The sequence below is a fragment of the Bacillus rossius genome (assembly GCF_032445375.1).
Source record: "Bacillus rossius redtenbacheri isolate Brsri chromosome 9 unlocalized genomic scaffold, Brsri_v3 Brsri_v3_scf9_1, whole genome shotgun sequence".
Classification (NCBI taxonomy): domain Eukaryota; kingdom Metazoa; phylum Arthropoda; class Insecta; order Phasmatodea; family Bacillidae; genus Bacillus; species Bacillus rossius.
Window position 1 is genome coordinate 7347304 of NW_026962012.1, and position 19846 is coordinate 7367149.

Genomic DNA, 19846 nt, shown 5'->3' on the forward strand with positions numbered 1-19846 from the left:
GGGCCTCAAAAAATCGTGAGGAAACACTATTTTGGCGTGAGGGCGTGAGATGGACCTTAAAATCGTGAGCCTCACACCAAAATCGTGAGAGTTGGCAGGTCTGTACCACTATGATAATAATGAATATTTAACTTAATACTTTCTTCATAAAAGAGATATTTTAAAAGTAAAAGTTGGATGAATAAATTCACACAGAATTATGGCCGTGCATAAATAACTTAACACTTAAAGCTATTATTATTTAAAATTTTGTTATTATATTATAAGTTTTATTATTAAAAATGTATTATAAAATTAATCTTGTTTCATATATATTATTAGTACTTTTAAACTTACATGTATGCCATTATTTGTTTGTGTACAAAATAATTTCCACAACTATAGGCGTTTATAAATTTTCAAAATAATAATTAGGCTATTTTGCTATAAAATAAAAGTAAAATATTTTAATTTAATGTATCAAAAACAATTAAAAGTAGAAATTGAAATATTTATATGCTGGTGCAATATTTATCCTATATTTGAGAAAATATGGCAATTCCAGTATATAATACAAATTTTTTAATTCTCCAAAATATTTTTTGGCAGTCCTATAATTTACATGCTTAGATACAGGTATTTTTCCGAAAACATCTGAACACCCATACGAATGCAATAAAGTTTATACGCTAGCCAGCGATTTCTTCCTTGTGATTGGCGGCCGTCTGAAAGAAAAGCCATTGCCAAATTTGGATGGGTCATTCAGGACGCGGTTGCTTCCAAATTAAATTATTGTGTTTGGTGTGTTGACAAGAGACGTGCTCCTAAAAGAAACTCGACCAAACATGAACCACCGACGATGCCACAGTATTTTAATTTCAGCTAGTATCGAAATCTTCTCGCAAAAAAAAATGCACCCCTAATTATACCTATTTCCACATTAAAGTCCAAAAGAAACTGCAAATTAAACGGAATGTATGGAATAATTAAAAAAAAATTAACGTTTCAGTTTTCAGGCAGCAATATGTGACGAAATGTAATATGAAGAGATAGCGGTACTTTTTTATATTAGAAACCTTTTGACGTCTAATATTGAAAATATAATGTATTAATACATGATTCTGTATTCGTTTTGGTAAATATTGTGATTAGATATATCCCCGTAAATTATTTAATCTAATGAAACATTCAAATATTCATGAACTACATTGCTACAAAAATTTCTCTACAATATTATCTCATTTCCTGACTTAAAGCGAAAACAGTTATATACTTGTGTGAAATATTATTTCAGGATTGTGAAAGCAGTACCTAAATGAGTGGAGTATTTCAATATCTGAGCAAAGCATCTCTAGCAGCAACTGCCTGCAGAGGGTAATTTGTAAGTCGTTTAGAGGCAATTGCTTTGTAACTAGACGAGCACGTACAATGTTGCAATGTAAGTAAATTGCAAGACAATGTACTCCTTATCGTAACGTAACGGTTCACAGCCTTGTTACAACCAACACTGATGTCCAATCGAGAGACGTGCTCAAAAATTTAGGGGCATGTTTTGTTTTTTCGCGGAAAGATTGCGAGATTATAGCTTAGAGCTGCAACCCTGTAGCTAGTATATGTTTCGTGAATGTTTGAATTTCTTTCAGGTACATTATAACTGTTGATACACGAATCACAGCCATTTATGTGGAATCAAACACGTCCCGAGTGGTCTATACAAATAAGGCAATGCCTTCTATTGCAGACGATGACCAATTACAAGGAAGAAACCGCCGGTGCTGTCATACATTATTGAATTCTAATAGGCGCTGAGATTTTTTTTTCGCAAGAAATACATGGGCCGAGACATTAACAGTAATCCTACTGTCGGTGTAAACTACTAATTGTGAATAACTGTTAACTCAGAAAAATAAATAATTGACCTTATGCTATATCTGGTTTCATTCGACAAGTATACAAGCTTTTAACTTCGTCCGATTACTTAATATCTGACAAATTATCATTATTTTCTATATCCAAGATGAACTCCACACAATTATACACAAGTAAGTCGGTGTTTATTGTCCATTGGAAAACTAAGTTTTTTTACGCAAAATGATCGGAAAGCTCATTAGACTGCAATAAGGTATGGCCGCACCAGCTGTTTCTTCATTGTAATCGGTGATCGTATGCAATAGAAGCCATCGCCTTGTTGGGACAGGCGGCTCAGAACGTGTTTACTTCCACACTAAATGGCTGTGATTCGTGTACCAACAGTTAAAATGTACCTGAAAGAAACTTTAACAATCATGAAACACAGATATTGCTCTAGTGTTTTAGCTCTCAGCTAGTTTCAAAATATTTTCGCGAAAAAATACATCCCTCTATACATCGGGTGCTGCTACGTTTTACCTCCCGGCCGGATTGCAATTGACTGGTTGTTATTAGTTTCTTGTTCTCCCGGGCGTGTTGAAACTACCTAGGTGTTGTCCAATGGCCCGTGTTGAAAGTACCTAGGCGTGATCCAATGTTCCGCAATAAAACTACCAAGGAGTGGTCCAATGGTCCGTGTTGAAACTACCTAGGTGTGGTCCAATGGTCCGTGTCAAAACTACCTAGGTGTGGTCCAATGGTCCGTGTCGAAACTACCTAGGTGTTGTCCAATGGTCCGTGTTGAAACTACCTAGGAGTGGTCCAAATTCCGTGTTGAAACTATCTATGTGTTGTCCAATGTTCCGTGTTGAAACTACCTAGGTGTGGCCCAATGTTCCGTGTTGAAACTACCTAGGTGTGGTCCAATGTTCCGCGATATAACTACCTAGGTGTGGTCCAATGTTCCGTGTTGAAACTACCTAGGAGTGGTCCAATGTTCCGTGTTGAAACTACCTAGGTGTGGTCCAATGGTCCGTGTCAAAACTACCTAGGTGTGGTCCAATGGTCCGTGTCGAAACTACCCAGGTGTGGTCCAATGTTCCGTGTTGAAACTACCTAGGTGTGGTCCAACGGTCCGTGTTGAAACTACCTAGGTGTTGTCCAGTGAAAATCCGGTCCAATTTGTCTCCAAATAATAGAGCTAATTCTGCAGGTCTCTGCCTACAACACTTCGTTTTCAAATAACGATAATTTGAAATAGCCTTAGTCGGGTCTAATCATGAATAATTTTAATCAATGTTAATGATTTTACCAACTGTTTTTCCTGATAATTGTCACTACGTAGCATAGCGTGTACACTATCAGAAATTACAGTATATATGGTTCTATCAATGAAAATTTTATATTAAATAAACGAATAATTATTCGTAATTTAAGATTACTAAAACTTCGTAGTAACTACGCCATGTTTTGACTTCCGAGTTATATTTTTCGATATAAAGACAAACGTGGAAGTAAAAATAGTGTGTTTAAACAGTAGTATTTAAAAATATTTGAATGATTTGCTTGTACACCAAAATAATTCTTGAGGATTTAAGATCAGAGTAAGTTAACTTAGAACCCGCAAATTTAAGGAGATAACGCACAATTTACGAATATCCCTGGATAATTTGTAACCAGAATTCTTCATAAATTAAAGGTGAAATTTTTTTAACTTTGTGACTGGCGGACAGTAATTATTTTGATGAAAAAAACCTCGAAATCACGTCACTTTTCGACCTCGTTACTGAACATCGCCACTGCTGTTTCATCTCACGCCAATCACCTGGCCCTGATCTTGGTCTGGCTAGAAGTGAGCTGTAGCTACAGATTTTTCTGCGCGACGAGACATATGTAACGATAGCAACTGTAGCTGTAATGAACGATTGTTACTGTTCCAGCAAAAAAAAAAAAAAAAAAAAAAATTGTGTGGGGCTGTGTCAGAACACACGGCCGTTGGTTTAACGTGAAAACGTCTCTGTCAGCGAGTCGCTCTTTGCGTTACGGGTTGAAATGAGAACGAGATATTGACTGCGTACTAAACATTTTAATACGAAACGGACACTGAATGACACGTGATTATTTACTTATCGATTTATATCGTTCTTATACCGTTTTCGAGGGTTCGCCCGCTGCACGCCGAGAAGCCTAAGATGTACATCAAGTTCTGACCCGGCCCGAACACGCCCGAATATTCACCTTCGGCCAACCTCTAGATTTGTTTTATTTTTGCGCAGGAAATAATGAATTCAAATATTAAAAGTGGTCGGTTAGGTTAGCTACATTAAAACACTTAAAAACACTATGGACGATTAGTTAGGTTAGTATAGCTACATTAAAATAAACAGAATAATATAAATATATATAAATAAACCCGAGGTTAGCCGAATGTGAATATTCGGGCGTGTTCGGGCAGGGACAGAACTTGATGTGCACATTAGGCTTCCCCTGCACGCCACTGGTTCTGCGTCACTTCACTTCGACTGATGTCCATATCCATCATGTAGGAGACGTGTTCGACATATGTGCGGGTGCTGTCTTCACTGGTGCAGGTTCAGCAGCGGTATATGAGCTCACGGAGGTGACACTGGTCACTGAGCGAGCCGTCACGGCAGCTTTGCCACGCTCCTGAAGCAGTCTGCTCCCTGGGGCGCTTGTGCGTGTACCACAGCCTCCTCTTGCCGACGATACGCATGGTTTATAGGGGCATGCATATTTCGCGAAAAGATTCCGAGACTAGCTGAAAGTTAAAAAAACTGTAGCATTGTCTGTGTTTAGTGATTGCTTGAGTTTCTTTCAGGCGCATGTCTGCTGTTAGAACACCAATCACAGTAATTCAGTTCGGAAGTAAACGCGTCCTGAGTGGCTCGGTCAAATAAGGCAACGACTTCTCTCGCAGACGACCGCCAATCACAAGGAAGAAACACCTGATGTGGATATACATTGTTGCAATCTAATAGGTATTCAGTTTTTTTCGCGAAAAATGCCTGACCCTAGTGATTTATATTATCGGTTGTCTCTTACATGGGCTGTGGCTGATATATTGTATATTAATACTCTTTTTAAGGCTTACCTTACACTTTTACATATAAATACCGTCCAAAATACACTATATTTTGGCTTAAATCCGATCGATCTAGATGAACTATGCACAAAAAAACGCACGAATGAACGCGCCAACACGTTCTGAGTCGTGAGCTGCGCTGAGTAGAAATGAGCGAGAGCGCCCGTTTTGACCGACCTGCGCCAACCCGGCCGCCCGTGACGTAAGTTCAAGATCGTATCAGCGAGCTGATTGTTTGCGTTACATAATGACATAATGTCTGTGAGCTTAATAGTTAGGGAATTATCAAGCCAAGACCGTACAGACCTTTACGTTACGGTACTCGTGTGTGATTTTAAAGACATTTCACGTCAAAAATTTACACGAACCAAAAAAAAAAGTGATTTTGAGTCCTATGTACGAATTGTCATAATATACTGTCACTATCACTGTGATGGAAACATTCCATATAATAAAATTCTGAGGGTATTTTAAGTTATAATTGGATTAGGCTATACCTACTGTTCATTCAAAAACACAGTTAAATAAGTTAGCAAATAGAGCCTAAGGGCTATATTATTTTCTTTAAAAATTTTTAAACTCGTGTAGCACACATATCATTGCATATATTTATAATTATTATTTAATTATTTGTAGTTTTCGTTTGAAAAATGCTGATTTACGTCACACAAATTAAAAATATGTTGAAAACTCACGAGACAACTCGTACTGCTGTCATAAGAGCACCGTCCCGAGATTGGCAGCAACTTTCATGAGTCAATACTGCCATGTCAATGGACAGTCCTAGCGATCATACACAAGTTGCCACTCTCTTGAGCGAGATCAAATCACTACACTGTTAAAACCACATGCCAACGGAAAAAATGTTTGTAAAAACATTTTGAACCAATTTACTTCAATTTCATGTATTTTTGGGTGCTGAATCCATATTTGGTATCCGTTTTTTTATTACCAATGGTTCACTCCCAATAAGACATCAATTACCTATATATTTCAAAAAATAGGGAAAAATTAAAATGAAAAATTGAAAAACCAGTTTTTTTATTAAGTTACAATTACCAATTACAATCATATTAAAGAACTGAATGCGAATATTAGGAGCTTATTATTTTTTTTTTTTTTTGTATTTTCTCTCCCTCTTCTCGGTAAAATTTCTTGCATAACTTTTTCTTCGATGCGATTTATTTTGTTGTTCTCTGTGAAGTGACCAACAGTAATCACCCGTTATCTTGGTATTCCAGAGTCCCTGATATCGTTTCTCCATCTCTTTTATGTCCTGATGAAACCGTTTCCCTTGCTCTTCACTCACATCACCTAATTTTTCATTAAAAATATCAAGATGATTATGCAAGAAGTGGACTTTAAGGCTCATCAACAACCAAGAGTTTTGAACCTGTTTATAATATTAGCTACAGTAAATTTATAGTTAGGGGCTTTCACATTGCTCAAAAACGTAGTCACGACTTCTTCAAATAATATCCACGCCTCTTTTTCCTTTTTATTCATCGTTGCTTCGAAGTTGGAATCGAACATCAGTTTACGAATATCAGGCCCAACAAAAATCCATTCTTTCAGATTAGCTTCTGATAAATGAGGAAATTTACTACATAAATATTTGAAAGTCACCATATTTAGGCAAAGCTTTAACAAATTGTTATTTAAGCCCAGTTTTATGTGGAGTTTTGGCTAAATACTCTTTTTGGCGTCTACTAAAGTTTTATACAAAATATTTTTTTCATGCCAGGTGTCAAATTTTTTCTTACGGGCCATTGTTTTTTGGACCAATGTTGATCCCTTGCTCTGCTGTCCCACCCACAAATAAAACACGGAAACTTTGTAAATCATTTTTGTTGACACTTTTAAATCTCGCCACGGCATCCAATCATGAACTGTATATTTAATTTTCTGTAAAATTATATCAAGATTTTCGTAAGTTTCCTTCATGTGAACTGAATGGCAACAGGGAATGAAGCGTAAATATTTCCATTATGTAATAATACAATTTTTAAACTTGTTTTTGATGAGTCTATGAAAAGTCTCCAATATTCCTTCTTATACTCGATACCAAATTCATTCATTAGACTGTCAATATCATGGCAGTAAACCAAATTTTCTTCCTGCGTAAAAACGTTTTAAAAACTGTTCATGTCTGGTTATATGATGGTAAATATATGTTCCAGATTCCAATAAATAATTTTGTTTTAGTCTAGAACCAAGTAGGGGAGGACGGGGCAAGTTGGCGATGTTAAGAGTTCACCATTTTTTATAATTTTAATTTTGGAAATACGATTTCCTTCTTTCCAGACACTATTAGAATAGTATTTTGTCGTGGTGTAACTACATGAAAAAAATCTATATTTCTATATTATCTCAAAAATTCTGCCCTTTTAAAAATATAATGCAAATGCCCCGGTAACGGGGCAAGATGACTTTGACTACGGGGTAAGATGACATTTTTGACACAAGTTTAAACATATTTATTCTTAGAATGCAAACTACTGTAAACTAACTAATTTAACATTGTTACATGCGTTTTTACATATAAGGCATGTTATTAAAGGCTTGGTTTGTTGAAAATTACAATTAATAGTTAACTTACATAACTAATTCAGAGTTGGTGTTTTATAAACAATAATCGCACACAAATTTTCCTCCAAAGTTCGAGCAGTCCTCGTGCCACCATGTGTGGCATTTGCAACACTCGATTCAGTCTTCTGATGGAGGATTGACATAAATCTCATCACACACTGGACACTGCACTTCGGATATTTGAGCTGAAGTCATGCCTGTCGAAAGTTGGAGCTTCTTGGATTTTTCTCGAGAATCGAGCTTCAGTTTCTTAGTAACAGTTCCTTTTTTGGCTTCTCTAGACTCTTGTCTTTGTTGCTTCAAACGTTCTTGTTCTATCCTCTGAGCTCTCCTCTGAACCAGAATCGCTTTCATGGGTGAGATTGTGATGACACTTGCATTTTGCTTATGAGATTATAGAGCTCAGAAAATCAAACAAAAGTTATAAAAGAGTTGTATGTGGATACCACAAAAACCGTATAAAGCACTTGGGGCAAGATGACGAGTCGTCATCTTGCCCCAGTCAACTTGCCCCGATCAGCAATGTTATTAGTATTGGATTTTTTCGCTAGGAAAAAAAATAAAAGGTTAACAATATATAGTGGTTAAGAAAAGTATATAGTCTAAGGTAATAATGTGTGGCATTGAATATCCAAATATCTTACCGGTTTGTCCATGAGATATTACTTCGAAGTTCTTGAAAATTACAATACGTCAGACCAAATGTACGAACATCATCTAACAAACAACTAAATGGTGGCAGCGGCTTCACTGTGCGATTCTTTAGTGCCCACCAGTGTGGAGCGCTAGTAGTGTCTGTTAGGTGGTGCTATCTAGTGCCATGACGTGGAAATAAGTCATTCGTCATCTTGCCCCGCTCGTCAACTTGCCCCGTCCTCCCCTACCTAGTTCTGCTTTTTCCTTAGTCAAACCCAAATCTCTCACTAAATCATTTAACTCAGTTTGTGTAAAGAATTGTGGTTTTATATTTTCTTGAGAACATTTGTAATCATCATCACTCGGTTGTATTTCATTGAATTGAGGACTGAACTGAAAAACCCCATCACTAGAATCAGGTGGCACAGGAACAGGAAGTCCCGGTCCAAGTTCTATCGGCCGATCAACTGAAGTAGGGTTAGGATAGACAATTACTTTCTTATTTTTAGAGTTGTATCCAGAAATATCTCAGCTACACAAATAACAATCGTTCGAATGATTTTTTTTATTCTCTCCAGACCATGGATATTGCAAATTTAGAAGCTTTCTTTTCTTTCTTATACCACTTTCTAAGATCCTCGACACAAATAAAACATACTTTGTGAGGAAACCAGTATTTGTCTTGATTACCGATTTCTACACCAAAATATGCTAAGTATATATTTTTGTTACAAAGTATGTAATGTCCGTTTGATGTTTTTTAATTACAAAGTCAACACATTTACAACAAAAAGCGTTTTGAGAGCTTTCACAACCACGATTAGCCATGTTAAAAAGTGAATAAAAAGGACATAGGTTAAGCACTGCAATTCCAGGTTGCATTAACTAGACGAAAACGAACTGCCGTGTAGTTTATCAGAACTACCAACCTTATAACATTTGATTGTATTGTAGCATTATGACACTGAAAAATATTGTCAACTTGATATTTCTATGATTACAATTTTTTTTATATTTGTATTTAAAAATAATTTATATTTACTTGAAATATTAAGATGTTAGTCATTGCTGAGTAATACGACTTTTTTAATTATTATTTTCAGTATCAGCATACCAAATAACACAATGAATTAGCTAAAATTATTTGAAAAGTTTTTTCATCGTCGGCCTGTAAAATTTTCACCTTGAATTTACGAAGAACGCTGGTTAAAAATTATCTAGGGTTCGTCGTAAAAGTATCTTATCTTGATGCACTTACTTCTAAAATGAATCAACAAGAATAATATTTGTACACAAGCAAAACATTATACTGATTAAGACTACTTCAAAGGTATTTTTTTTTCTTCCAGTTGTATGTCTATCCCGTAATGCAGTATACTGCGTTGTTTCTATGAAGACAGAGTAATCTGAAATTACGAAGAAATCTTTGTTTACTTCAGGTGTATTCTCTATTGAAAAGTCCGTTAAGTTACTGTTATTTCTAACAGTATAGCTAAAACCACCCCAACCTAGCCTATACTTAGTAGCAATCAATAGAACAAAACAAACTGCGATTTACTGCCTTTCTGGGTGAATTGTTAAAGCTTAAAAAAATTCATGGATTTAAAAAAATCTCATGCATAGTACCTATATTTTTTCGTTAATGTTCCCTTTTTTATTTATATTATTTAGGTCATCTACTGTTTACTTCACAACCTTTGTTTTACTTTTTCGTAGCTAATGTATTTTAAAAATAATGTTTTATGTTAAATAAACCCCATGATATTCCTGTTATGTCCGTATCAATGTGAAAGCTAGTTATATGCTTTATATATTAGTATTTTTACTCATAAATTTTTTTTACCAATTTACATTTTATTAAATTATTTTTTTATCTATACACTATTGCACTTTTTACTCAAGTAATTTTTAACACAGTAACAAATACTATTTCTTAGCGTGACTTTTGTTAATAATAATAGCGCTTTTGTCTATCAAAGTTTCGCAATAATAAATTTATAAAATAATAATTCTAGAGTAGTTTATGAAGTTGCTTTGTTGTACCAGAAACGTTCGGTTTCTACGATTTTGCATGAAATGGTATTCATTGATGTACAAAAAAATTGTTTAAAATTTCCAAACAATGTCTTGAAAGTATTAAATTTTATTTTTTTAATACCTATTAGTCTACAATTGAATGTTTAAAGAAATTTAATTGTAGCGTTCTGTTATGTAAAGTATTTTTGAAACTAAAATATTTAACGTGCATGATTTTACACAAGTATTCTACTGCGTTCACCGCACTGTTAATTCATCATACTTCTCCAGGTGGACAGTTTTCTTTTGGCGATACGTGTCCAAGAAACAAAAAAGTTATTTGTCTATATATAACAATTTAAGCATTCTTGACCGATTATTGGACACCTGAAAACTTGGCGTTATTTGCTCATACCATAATGAATACAATGTATACAATTAAGCCTGTGTGTATCATCCACTGGCCGCTGCCACGTTCTACCTTCCGGCCGAAATGCATGTGATTGGCTCATTTTAATTTTGTAATGATAATCGTTTATTGTCCTTCGGGACATGCCAAACATACCTATGGTCCAATGAGAACGCAGTTCATGCGCAAAATTGTGTGAAAATAATAACGCGAAATTCGCAGGTCTTTGGGAATAGGTAAGCTCTTGCCAAACTCAAGTGATATTGGATTTCCCAAGAGAAATTTACTTATTGTTCGTTTAATGTAGGCAAGTATTGAATATTTAAAATAATGCTTTGTAATAAATTATTTTAATTTTCTTGACGTGCCAACATCTGAAATGCTATCGGCATGCTCTCTTTATGTTATTCAATAAAAACTAAACGAACGAAAATTCTGCTCTAGGGTTGAGTTTGCGTAAAAAAAAAAAAATCTGCTGTTCTATTGAAGGCGAACATTAACATAGGTGCGAGTGTATTCAACATTGAAATTTAGCCCACCATATAATTAACGCAATTGTAAGTGTTTTGGTCTATACTAAACAGTTATTTTGTAATCAGGATATTAATTAGAAAAAACTTTTAAGCATAAAACTGTAATAATATAAGATAAATACTGATAAATTAATTTATATCCAATAAATATAGGCAATGTTATGATGTGCATTTTGTGACACGGAAAATTCTGCTGGAATCATCATTTTCTAACTAAGCTTGACGCTAGTCTCGAAGAAAAGATAATATTTATGAAAGATCAAATTTGTCTATAACCTTATGTGTAAACACGTATTTTTTCTACCTACTTCGTATTTTACTACGCTAAATATATAAATAGGGTATACAGTATTTTCAATGTTATAATTTGTATTTTAACACTTCATATCACTTTAAACGTAATTTCGGTAGTCAAGCCTCTTTAAAACATACCTTTTACTTCTAATTTTAACATTTTAAAAAACTTTTACATTTTGTACAAAAACATTTCTAACCATTTTTTTAGAAATGTCATAAAAAGACATAAATAATTGTTGAAAACAACAAAAAAAAATTGAAGGTACAAAAATTTATGTCTTTCCTTCCAATACAGTACGAAAAATACAAAAAAAAAATGCAGAACCGATAAAACACTACTAGAAACACTTTTTGAGATTATAAATATATTTATGTTGTAAATTAGAGTAAAAGGTGCATTATTCATAACAAAATGAAATACGGTGATGATATAATTTATTTACACCTAAAATATTTAATAAATTACAGTAAAAATAAATATTTATTTTTAAGTGAAATTATGTTGTTTTACAAAAAAATAATTAAGATTAGCAATCAGAATATTTGATTCGCTCTAAGAAATTAGAAGTTAAATGTTTTGTCGTACATAAATTCGTTGTTTATGTAACCAGTTGCTATCATAATTTTATTATATTGTATAATACCTCTATTAAAATAATTTAAATTTGTGTTTGCTTTCTAATATGTAGTGAAGTTAAAATGCATATAAATATAACTTGAGAATATGTACCAAATATCCCAGGGCCTCAAAATACTGGGATATTCATTACCTTTACTAAAAATATGCTAAGCAAAATTATGTTCTATTAATATAAGTTATTTAGTTAAAATAATTAATATCCAACTAAAATTGAAAATAATTCAATATGTATACCCTTTATTTAAATATAAAATATTTTCAGTACATTTTAAGCAATTGCTGTTTTATGCACTTCTAAATAGTGACTGCATGTTTTATATTCTGGATTGCACACATATGGAAACTGAATATTTTCCAGCATATATATTTATTGGTTTCGTAGCATACACTTTACGTCAGCGGTTATAACTCTTCGTCTAGTTAGTACATACTTGCAAAAAAGTCTTTCCTTTGTGAAATAAAGTCAGAACAAAAAAAATACACTAAGTTCATACAACATGTTGCCTACAACATGCAACAAGTTACGATGAAATTCTTAATGTGTGTGTGTGTCTAATCAAATATTCTAAACTCATGTAAATTTAGATTTAGGCTTTTATGGGTTTTTTGAACTTTTCTGTTTGTCTTATTAACAAAATAGTGTTTTTTTTTTTCATTCTAAAACTTTAAGGCGCTAGAATTTATAATGCTTTATAAAATTCCTTAAAATTATAATTTTGATTTGCTAACATTTTCACTGAAACGTTAACGACATCGACATGTGGTTTGTTAAGGACAAGACTTGACGCTAAGAAACTGACCGTGCCATTTGAGGCATTTTAATATTTCTGTAAGGTAGAAACTTTGTTCCATTTCAAACGCCAGGTCACCTGCGCACAGATCACCGGTCTGGTAGCGTGTTTTCATCAAGATGAAGTCTGGTAGCGTGTTGTCATCAAGATGAAGTCTGGTAGCGTGTTGTCATCAAGATGAAGTCTGGTAGCGTGTTGTCATCAAGATGAAGTCTGGTAGCGTGTTGTCATCAAGATGAAGTCTGGTAGCGTGTTGTCATCAAGATGAAGTCTGGTAGCGTGTTGTCATCAAGATGAAGTCTGATAGCGTGTTGTCATCAAGATGAAGTCTGGTAGCGTGTTGTCATCAAGATGAAGTCTGGTAGCGTGTTGTCATCAAGATGAAGTCTGGTAGCGTGTTGTCATCAAGATGAAGTCTGGTAGCGTGTTGTCATCAAGATGAAGTCTGGTAGCGTGTTGTCATCAAGATGAAGTCTGGTAGCGTGTTGTCATCAAGATGAAGTCTGGTAGCGTGTTGTCATCAAGATGAAGTCTGGTAGCGTGTTGTCATCAAGATGAAGTCTGGTAGCGTGTTGTCATCAAGATGAAGTCTGGTAGCGTGTTGTCATCAAGATGAAGTCTGGTAGCGTGTTGTCATCAAGATGAAGTCTGGTAGCGTGTTGTCATCAAGATTAATCGGGAAAGGGTAGTGAACCCTCGGAGCCGTGTGATTGGCGGTCTTGCAACAGGCACGAACTGGACTTACTTGCGGGTTCAGTGACCTCCAGGATAGACTCCACGATCCTCAGCACACTTCGGTAACACGTGGCCTGCTGATTGACCGCTGACTCACGAGGCGTCTCAACTGGGTAGCTTGCGATTTGATAATTCTTTGACTGAAGGTCTCTTCACTGTCCGAGAATCCTCCACATTGATAGCAAAACCAACAGCAGAAGCGAAACTAAGGTATGATAATTATTTTAATTTTACCAATAGCGAATTGAGTCAGAGAATTTTCCCGGTCTCTACAGTAAGTTTTTTTCCAAGGAAACATTTGAATGAAAGTTACAGAGGTATCTCCACTTGCCGGTTTCATTTCAGCAGATGCAGAATTCACGTCTGTCACCCTTGACCAAGCCACGTCCTCCGAAGCGCGTACCATAACTGGCAGACGGAGGGAAAATTCGTCAGAGCCGTCACGCGAAAAGCCAGACGTCAAACAACAGCTACACGTTAAAAATAATTTCGCGATTAGTGCATGCACATTCGTATTCGCTGTCATTCATTAATATCGTACTATTGTATCAAAAAGTTTGTCAAAATAGTCATTTGTTTGTATTGATTGAAGATATTGCAAGGCATCGTCCAAGAAATAATGCGTTTACGATAGCAAATATTGTGAATAGTTTAACCAGTGGATAAGAACCATTTGAAATTAACCCCTCAATTAAAATTTGTGACTTTCTCTACACTGTAAATATTTTTTCGTAAATACGGCATTTGGAAGGAGTAATTTCGTGAAAATGTAACGGAAGTCGATGAACGGAAATGTGACACAAAGATGTTGGACCCACGTGTAGCAACACAAACCCGTACATTGTCACTTTCATAAACATTAGGGTAGCCTACATACCGAACGTATTGGTGTGCCAAATGAGGCTTAAAATAGTGTAACTACCCCGAAATACATTTGGTAAACTAAAATAGTCACAGTAAAAAGTAATCTTTAGTTTTATAATACCTAAGGAGGATGGCATTACAATGATTACAATATGTACTTATTATACTTCTAATAAGTAAATGGGCTCGGTAGCAAAGCGACAAAGTGCGCGTCTGTAAACCACAAGAGACGTGGTTCGAATCTTGTCACTCAAGTGTTTTTAAACTTTTTTGTAATTTTTTAATATATTATTTTATAATAATATGGAATCAGCTCAATAATGTTAAGGTTTATTTGTAGTAATTATTTACAGACGTATTTCAGTCATTTAAGCAAAAAATTACAAACATATATTTAATGTTATGTGTTTTAAAAATTTTCAGGTTAATATTTCAGTAGCTTAATAGGAGTATAACTTCTAACGTGGAAAATTCAAAGTACTATAGGTTTAATACATTTAAACAAGGTGGACATTAATCTAATTTAATTCCTTTTCGAAAAGTTTATTTTCGACATGAACATGAGACACATGAATGAATTTGCTCGTTTCTGAGGTTAAATGTTTATAGATCATTGGCGAGTACTGACTTTTTTTTGTAAATGTAACAGAAATATTCATGTAAAATTACAGTTATTTGTAAATATGAAAATTTACGTGAAAACAACTATCACTACAAAATAGTGTTCGCTATAATACTGGGTTCGGATTCTTACCTGGGCATTTATGCTTTATGTTGTCCCAGTAACTAAAATAGTTAAAGTTATTTGAAAACCGTTCCTTGAATAGTTTTCCGGTAGTAACTGCGCACATTAAAATTCATAATAAAACAAAATAAATTCCAATTATTTAATATTAGATTATCTTTTCCATGGTTAAATAAAATATGCTTTAATGAAACATTAGTTAAAAAATAAAATTATACGTCAATTTTTGTAAAAAAAAAATACTCAGTATTATCTCGAAAAACGTTTTACAAATATGCAAAAATAACCATAGCCATGTGTTATACAAAGTTACAATATTTTCTTGTAGTATTATAAACTATTTCTTGGAAATTGGTTTCCAAAGGCATCTTTTGTAAAAACACAGAATATTTGTTTGTATGTAGGAGTTTGAGTCAAGAATTTTATTACACCCACTGTAAGTTTCCAAGCCAGTAATAAACATTTAAAAAAGGACAATTTAAATGAAAGGATTGATTTTAAGAATCTTGCCTACAGATCATTGAAGATCTCAGGTAGGCCTATATTTTATCATCAAGTTGTCATATAAATATATGTGTGCTACTCGGTCTTGTACGTTCGGACCATCGTTTATTTATTTATTTATTTATTTATTTGCGGTCAAAGCAGCCATAAGGTGTTAAACAATTGGTACAAAATGTATCTCTAATATCAGTACTGAACTATACCTATCAAAACAAATACTAGAATTTAAAAATGTAGGTTAATTCCACACAAATTATATATATTTAAAACATCAATTAAATTATTATGTAGGAAAATGCTACAAAATTAAACTTTAAAATGTTTTTAATAGTTTCGCAGTAGGAAGGACTTACATTGTTTCTCTGAACGAGATAAATTAAACATTTTTAGCTCTTCCGGTAGGCAATTTAATATCTTATACGCCATGCAGGTGAAAGATGTGCTGTTGATTGATGTATGAAATCTGATTACCTGGAACAAGTTCTTATTTCTCGTGTTGTGATGACGAACATAACTAATGCCAACAATCTTGTCTGTCGCATATTATGGAAAACAATTTAGAGCCTCTGCTTCCCAAAATTAAAGGGATACTTAACTTACACACGCGCTCTGGATTTTCACATGCGATTTTGCCGAGTTGTTCCAATGTTAGTAAACAACCTTGCTCAGTTGTTAAACACTGCAAAGGTTCAGCTTGATTTCAGATGTTTAAATACATATATTTTTTTCTTTTTTGGAAAGGAGTTTCGAGCAACAGACGGACTAAATAGATGATGATTCTTGCTTGTCCCAAGATATGCGTTTGTATCGAATATTATTCCTAGGTGTGTTACAGAAATTTCTTGTGGTATTAATCCAAAAATTTTAATTATTGTTATTATTTTTTTGCAATTTATAATGTTGGGAACAATTGTTTGGCTTGAATTTCAGGTAATTCTTTCCATACTATTCTAGTAGATTTCAGAGGCCACTATTTATTTTCAAGCACTCGTATATTTCTTCTTTGCGAAAGGACATTGCATACTGAAAACATATTACTTATTTTAAGAAGGATCTCATTGTCAGAGCTGACCTTACCATTGCTAGAGTTTACTGCTACTTTGGAAATGATTTCAATTTAGCTTTTAAACCAAATATAGGAAGGACTTTACGATAAACCAGTAGCAGCCAATTTATTTAAAGAACCTTAATTATTGATTATGACAAAACTTTAGTTTCACGTTTAAAAAAAATTCAAATTTATTTCTATAGCTTTATAAAATTCATCTGTAATCTAAAAGTGCAGGATGAATACTATGCAGAGATCAAAAAACAGGTTTGGCGTAAATCCCTAAGTTCTTTGGAGTGACTGACTTTACAGATAGGAATTATTTGTGAGTGTGTGCAAAGTAGGTAATGTTGAAGTCAAAAAGATTTTTTTTTTAACACTGTGTATTTTAATGGGAATACAGTACTGAGAAGGCCTACATAGTTTAATCATGTGCATATAGATGTTCTCCAAACCCATAGCTGATGACTTAGTAGAGTAAATGGCTTTTCTATTTCAGTTTCTTTTTTTCTAAGGTAAATTTTTAGTTCACCACTTTTGGATTGTTATTTGCGTGATTCCTAAAGAGTATTTGTATAATTTAAAATTTTACTGAAGCTTATAAACTATTATTTTCTATTAGTTGGATTGTTTAAGAAGCTCTGTAATAGTTATGTCTATTGATTCCGTAACGAGAAAAGCTTCCAACTCATTCTACATTTCCTTTTGGTCACGGTTATGGATATGAGATAAATCTTTTAAAAACTCCATCTTTGCTTTGCGAATAGTATTTATTACCTCGCTACGAAGCTCCTAGATGGGAAATGAAATCCTGTTAAATAGTTTATTAAGATAAATTTTATTTGCCATATTTCTTTCTTACATTTTTATACGTAACCTACGTTTGTAGTCATCCAGTGATCATGTATTTTTCTGGGTTTTTCGTAATGAAATGACATATTTGTTTTAAAAAAAATTCTATAATGGTATTATTTAATGTTTGCTGGTTTTTCTTCTGTTGTTTTGACAGTGAAGTCGTACCCACAACGTATTTGATATTACCTAAACGCTCTCTAGGAAACCTAGATCCAGCCACCGGACGTGCGAATACCACGTGGGTCAGTAAAATACGTAGATGGCGGCTAATGCAAGGGGTGGACAATTCATTTTCACCATTCCTCGACTATGTGCAAGAGAGCGGAGGTTAGCCTGGTAGTCAAATGCACTAAAAAGTGTTCAGGTCTCTCTAAAAATCGGATGTTTTCCGGAACTATGCATATGGATTGGCCAGTTAGCAGTCAGGCTTAACTGAACACTCGAGAATGCAAGCGATTAAAATTATGACAGCTCTAACTGAAAAAAAAAAAACATAGTAAGGCTGGCACCATGTAAACAAGATAAATTCCTTGAATTAAAGTGTTATAAAAAGTTCTATAAGTGGCTTCTAAGATTGGAGGAACAAAATGATTTGTTACATTTCCAAGAATTTAACACTTCCGCCTGGCTCCACGCACGATGCCTACACTGATTTTTTTTTTAATGGGACAGAAATATTCATGCAAGATTATAGTTTTTTTTTTGTAAATTTGTATATTTACATACAAACCACTTATCACTACACAATACAGCGTTCGCAGTAATACTGGGTTCGTATTCTTCCCCGGGAATCAAACTTTGTGTTGACTCAGTACCTCTAGTATTTACATATTTGTAAACCGTTGCCTGAATAGCTTTACAGAATGAACTATACACCAACTTTCGTGAGAAATACTCAGCATTATCTCGAAAAAGGTATTTCACATATTGAAGTAACCCATAGCCATGTGTTGTACAAAGTTGCAATGTCTTTGTTGTGGTTTGTATTCTGTGTACAAGTGACTAGGCTCGCGGCGTGGCGGAGGGCAAGTGAGCCAGATGCAGGTGCAGGCCTCCTCAGTACTCACCCCTGCCGGAGCGACCCACGAAGCGCAGGTCGTTGAACTTGGCCACCTGGTTCTTCATGACGGCGCTGCAGTTGCGCAGCTCGGCGCAGCAGTTCTCGTCGTTGCCGGCGCGCACGGTGACCAGGGTGCCGTCCAGGACGTCTCCCAGCGCCACGACCTTGAAGGCCACGGGCAGCGTCTTGTTGGAGCGCCAGTGGCCGGGCAGCGCCGAGCACATGAAGTAGGGGCTGCCGGTGCGCACCAGCTCGCCCGGGTGCTCGGCCTGCGCCTCGCACACCACGCGCTCCAGCCACCACAGCTCCTCGGAGGCGGCGGCGGCGGGTGCGGCGGCGCAGTCGCCGCCCGGCTCGCCCGCCTCCGCCATCGTCGTCCTCCTCTTCTTGCAGGCCAAGTGCGGCGCGTCGTCGGCGCGGGCTGCAGACACGGGGGCCAACAGTCCGGGCAGATGCATCTGGGCGGCGCGGGGCTGCCGAACACTGGGCCCTACTGCTGCTCAGCCGCGCCGGGTCGAGCGGTCTTCTGGGATCTGAACAAGCTCGCCAGCCTGAGGACCGGAGGGGAAAATCCCCCCGCGCCGACACACGCCGGGTTAAGCCAACTGAAGTGGCTTCAGCACCGTCGGCGCTCCGAGGACGGCGTCTCGCCTCCACGTGGTCGCGAGGGACGCGGCGGCGCGGACCTGCGATGCTGCCTGCTCGGCGGCTGGGAACGATCTGAGCCGCGGGAGGAGGTTCCTTCTCCCTCTCCTCCCTCCGCCCCTCCCGCCCCTCGCGCGGGCAGACGAGCGCGCGGTTTTCCCGTCATTGACTCAACGCGGCGGGCCCGCGCGCGCATGCGCGGCCGGTCAGCACCTCACACTATGGAGAGAGGGGAGAAAAAACAATTACCACACCTTCCCCTCCCCTCCGTATAACAGTCATCCCCACCTTCGCTCCTGTAGACGTCTCGCGGGCCTCTCCGACTGTTTCAGCGCGCTGTTCGCGGAAGACACCTCCTCCCTCCCCTCTCCTACTCACCGCCCACGAACAAAGGTGACGACCATTAACGCCATTTTTAAAAAGGCATTGAACGCCCACTTGATGTCCATCGTAGGTAGCGGTTCGATGAATTCAGATAAATAACTTCGCGTTGTGTGTGTGCGGCATAATTCTTTCTGCGAATCTTGATGTTCATTTTGTGAAACTGTC

The 19846-nt window shown here is 36.1% G+C and overlaps 1 protein-coding gene across 2 annotated transcripts in view; it reads right to left on the reverse strand.

Annotated features, from left to right (window-relative positions):
* The window catches only part of LOC134542541 (protein lozenge-like), a 346143-nt gene extending 326687 nt beyond the window's left edge, over nt 1–19456 (reverse strand). Inside the window, exon 1 of one of the 2 annotated variants that reach the window (XM_063386897.1) lies at nt 18660–19456. In XM_063386897.1, coding sequence (XP_063242967.1) covers nt 18660–19110 — 451 coding nt within the window. In that variant the 5' untranslated portion in view covers nt 19111–19456. The remainder of the gene's footprint in view (nt 1–18659) is intronic. The other variant, XM_063386896.1, reaches the window with a different exon arrangement.
* Between the last annotated feature and the right edge of the window lie 390 nt (nt 19457–19846).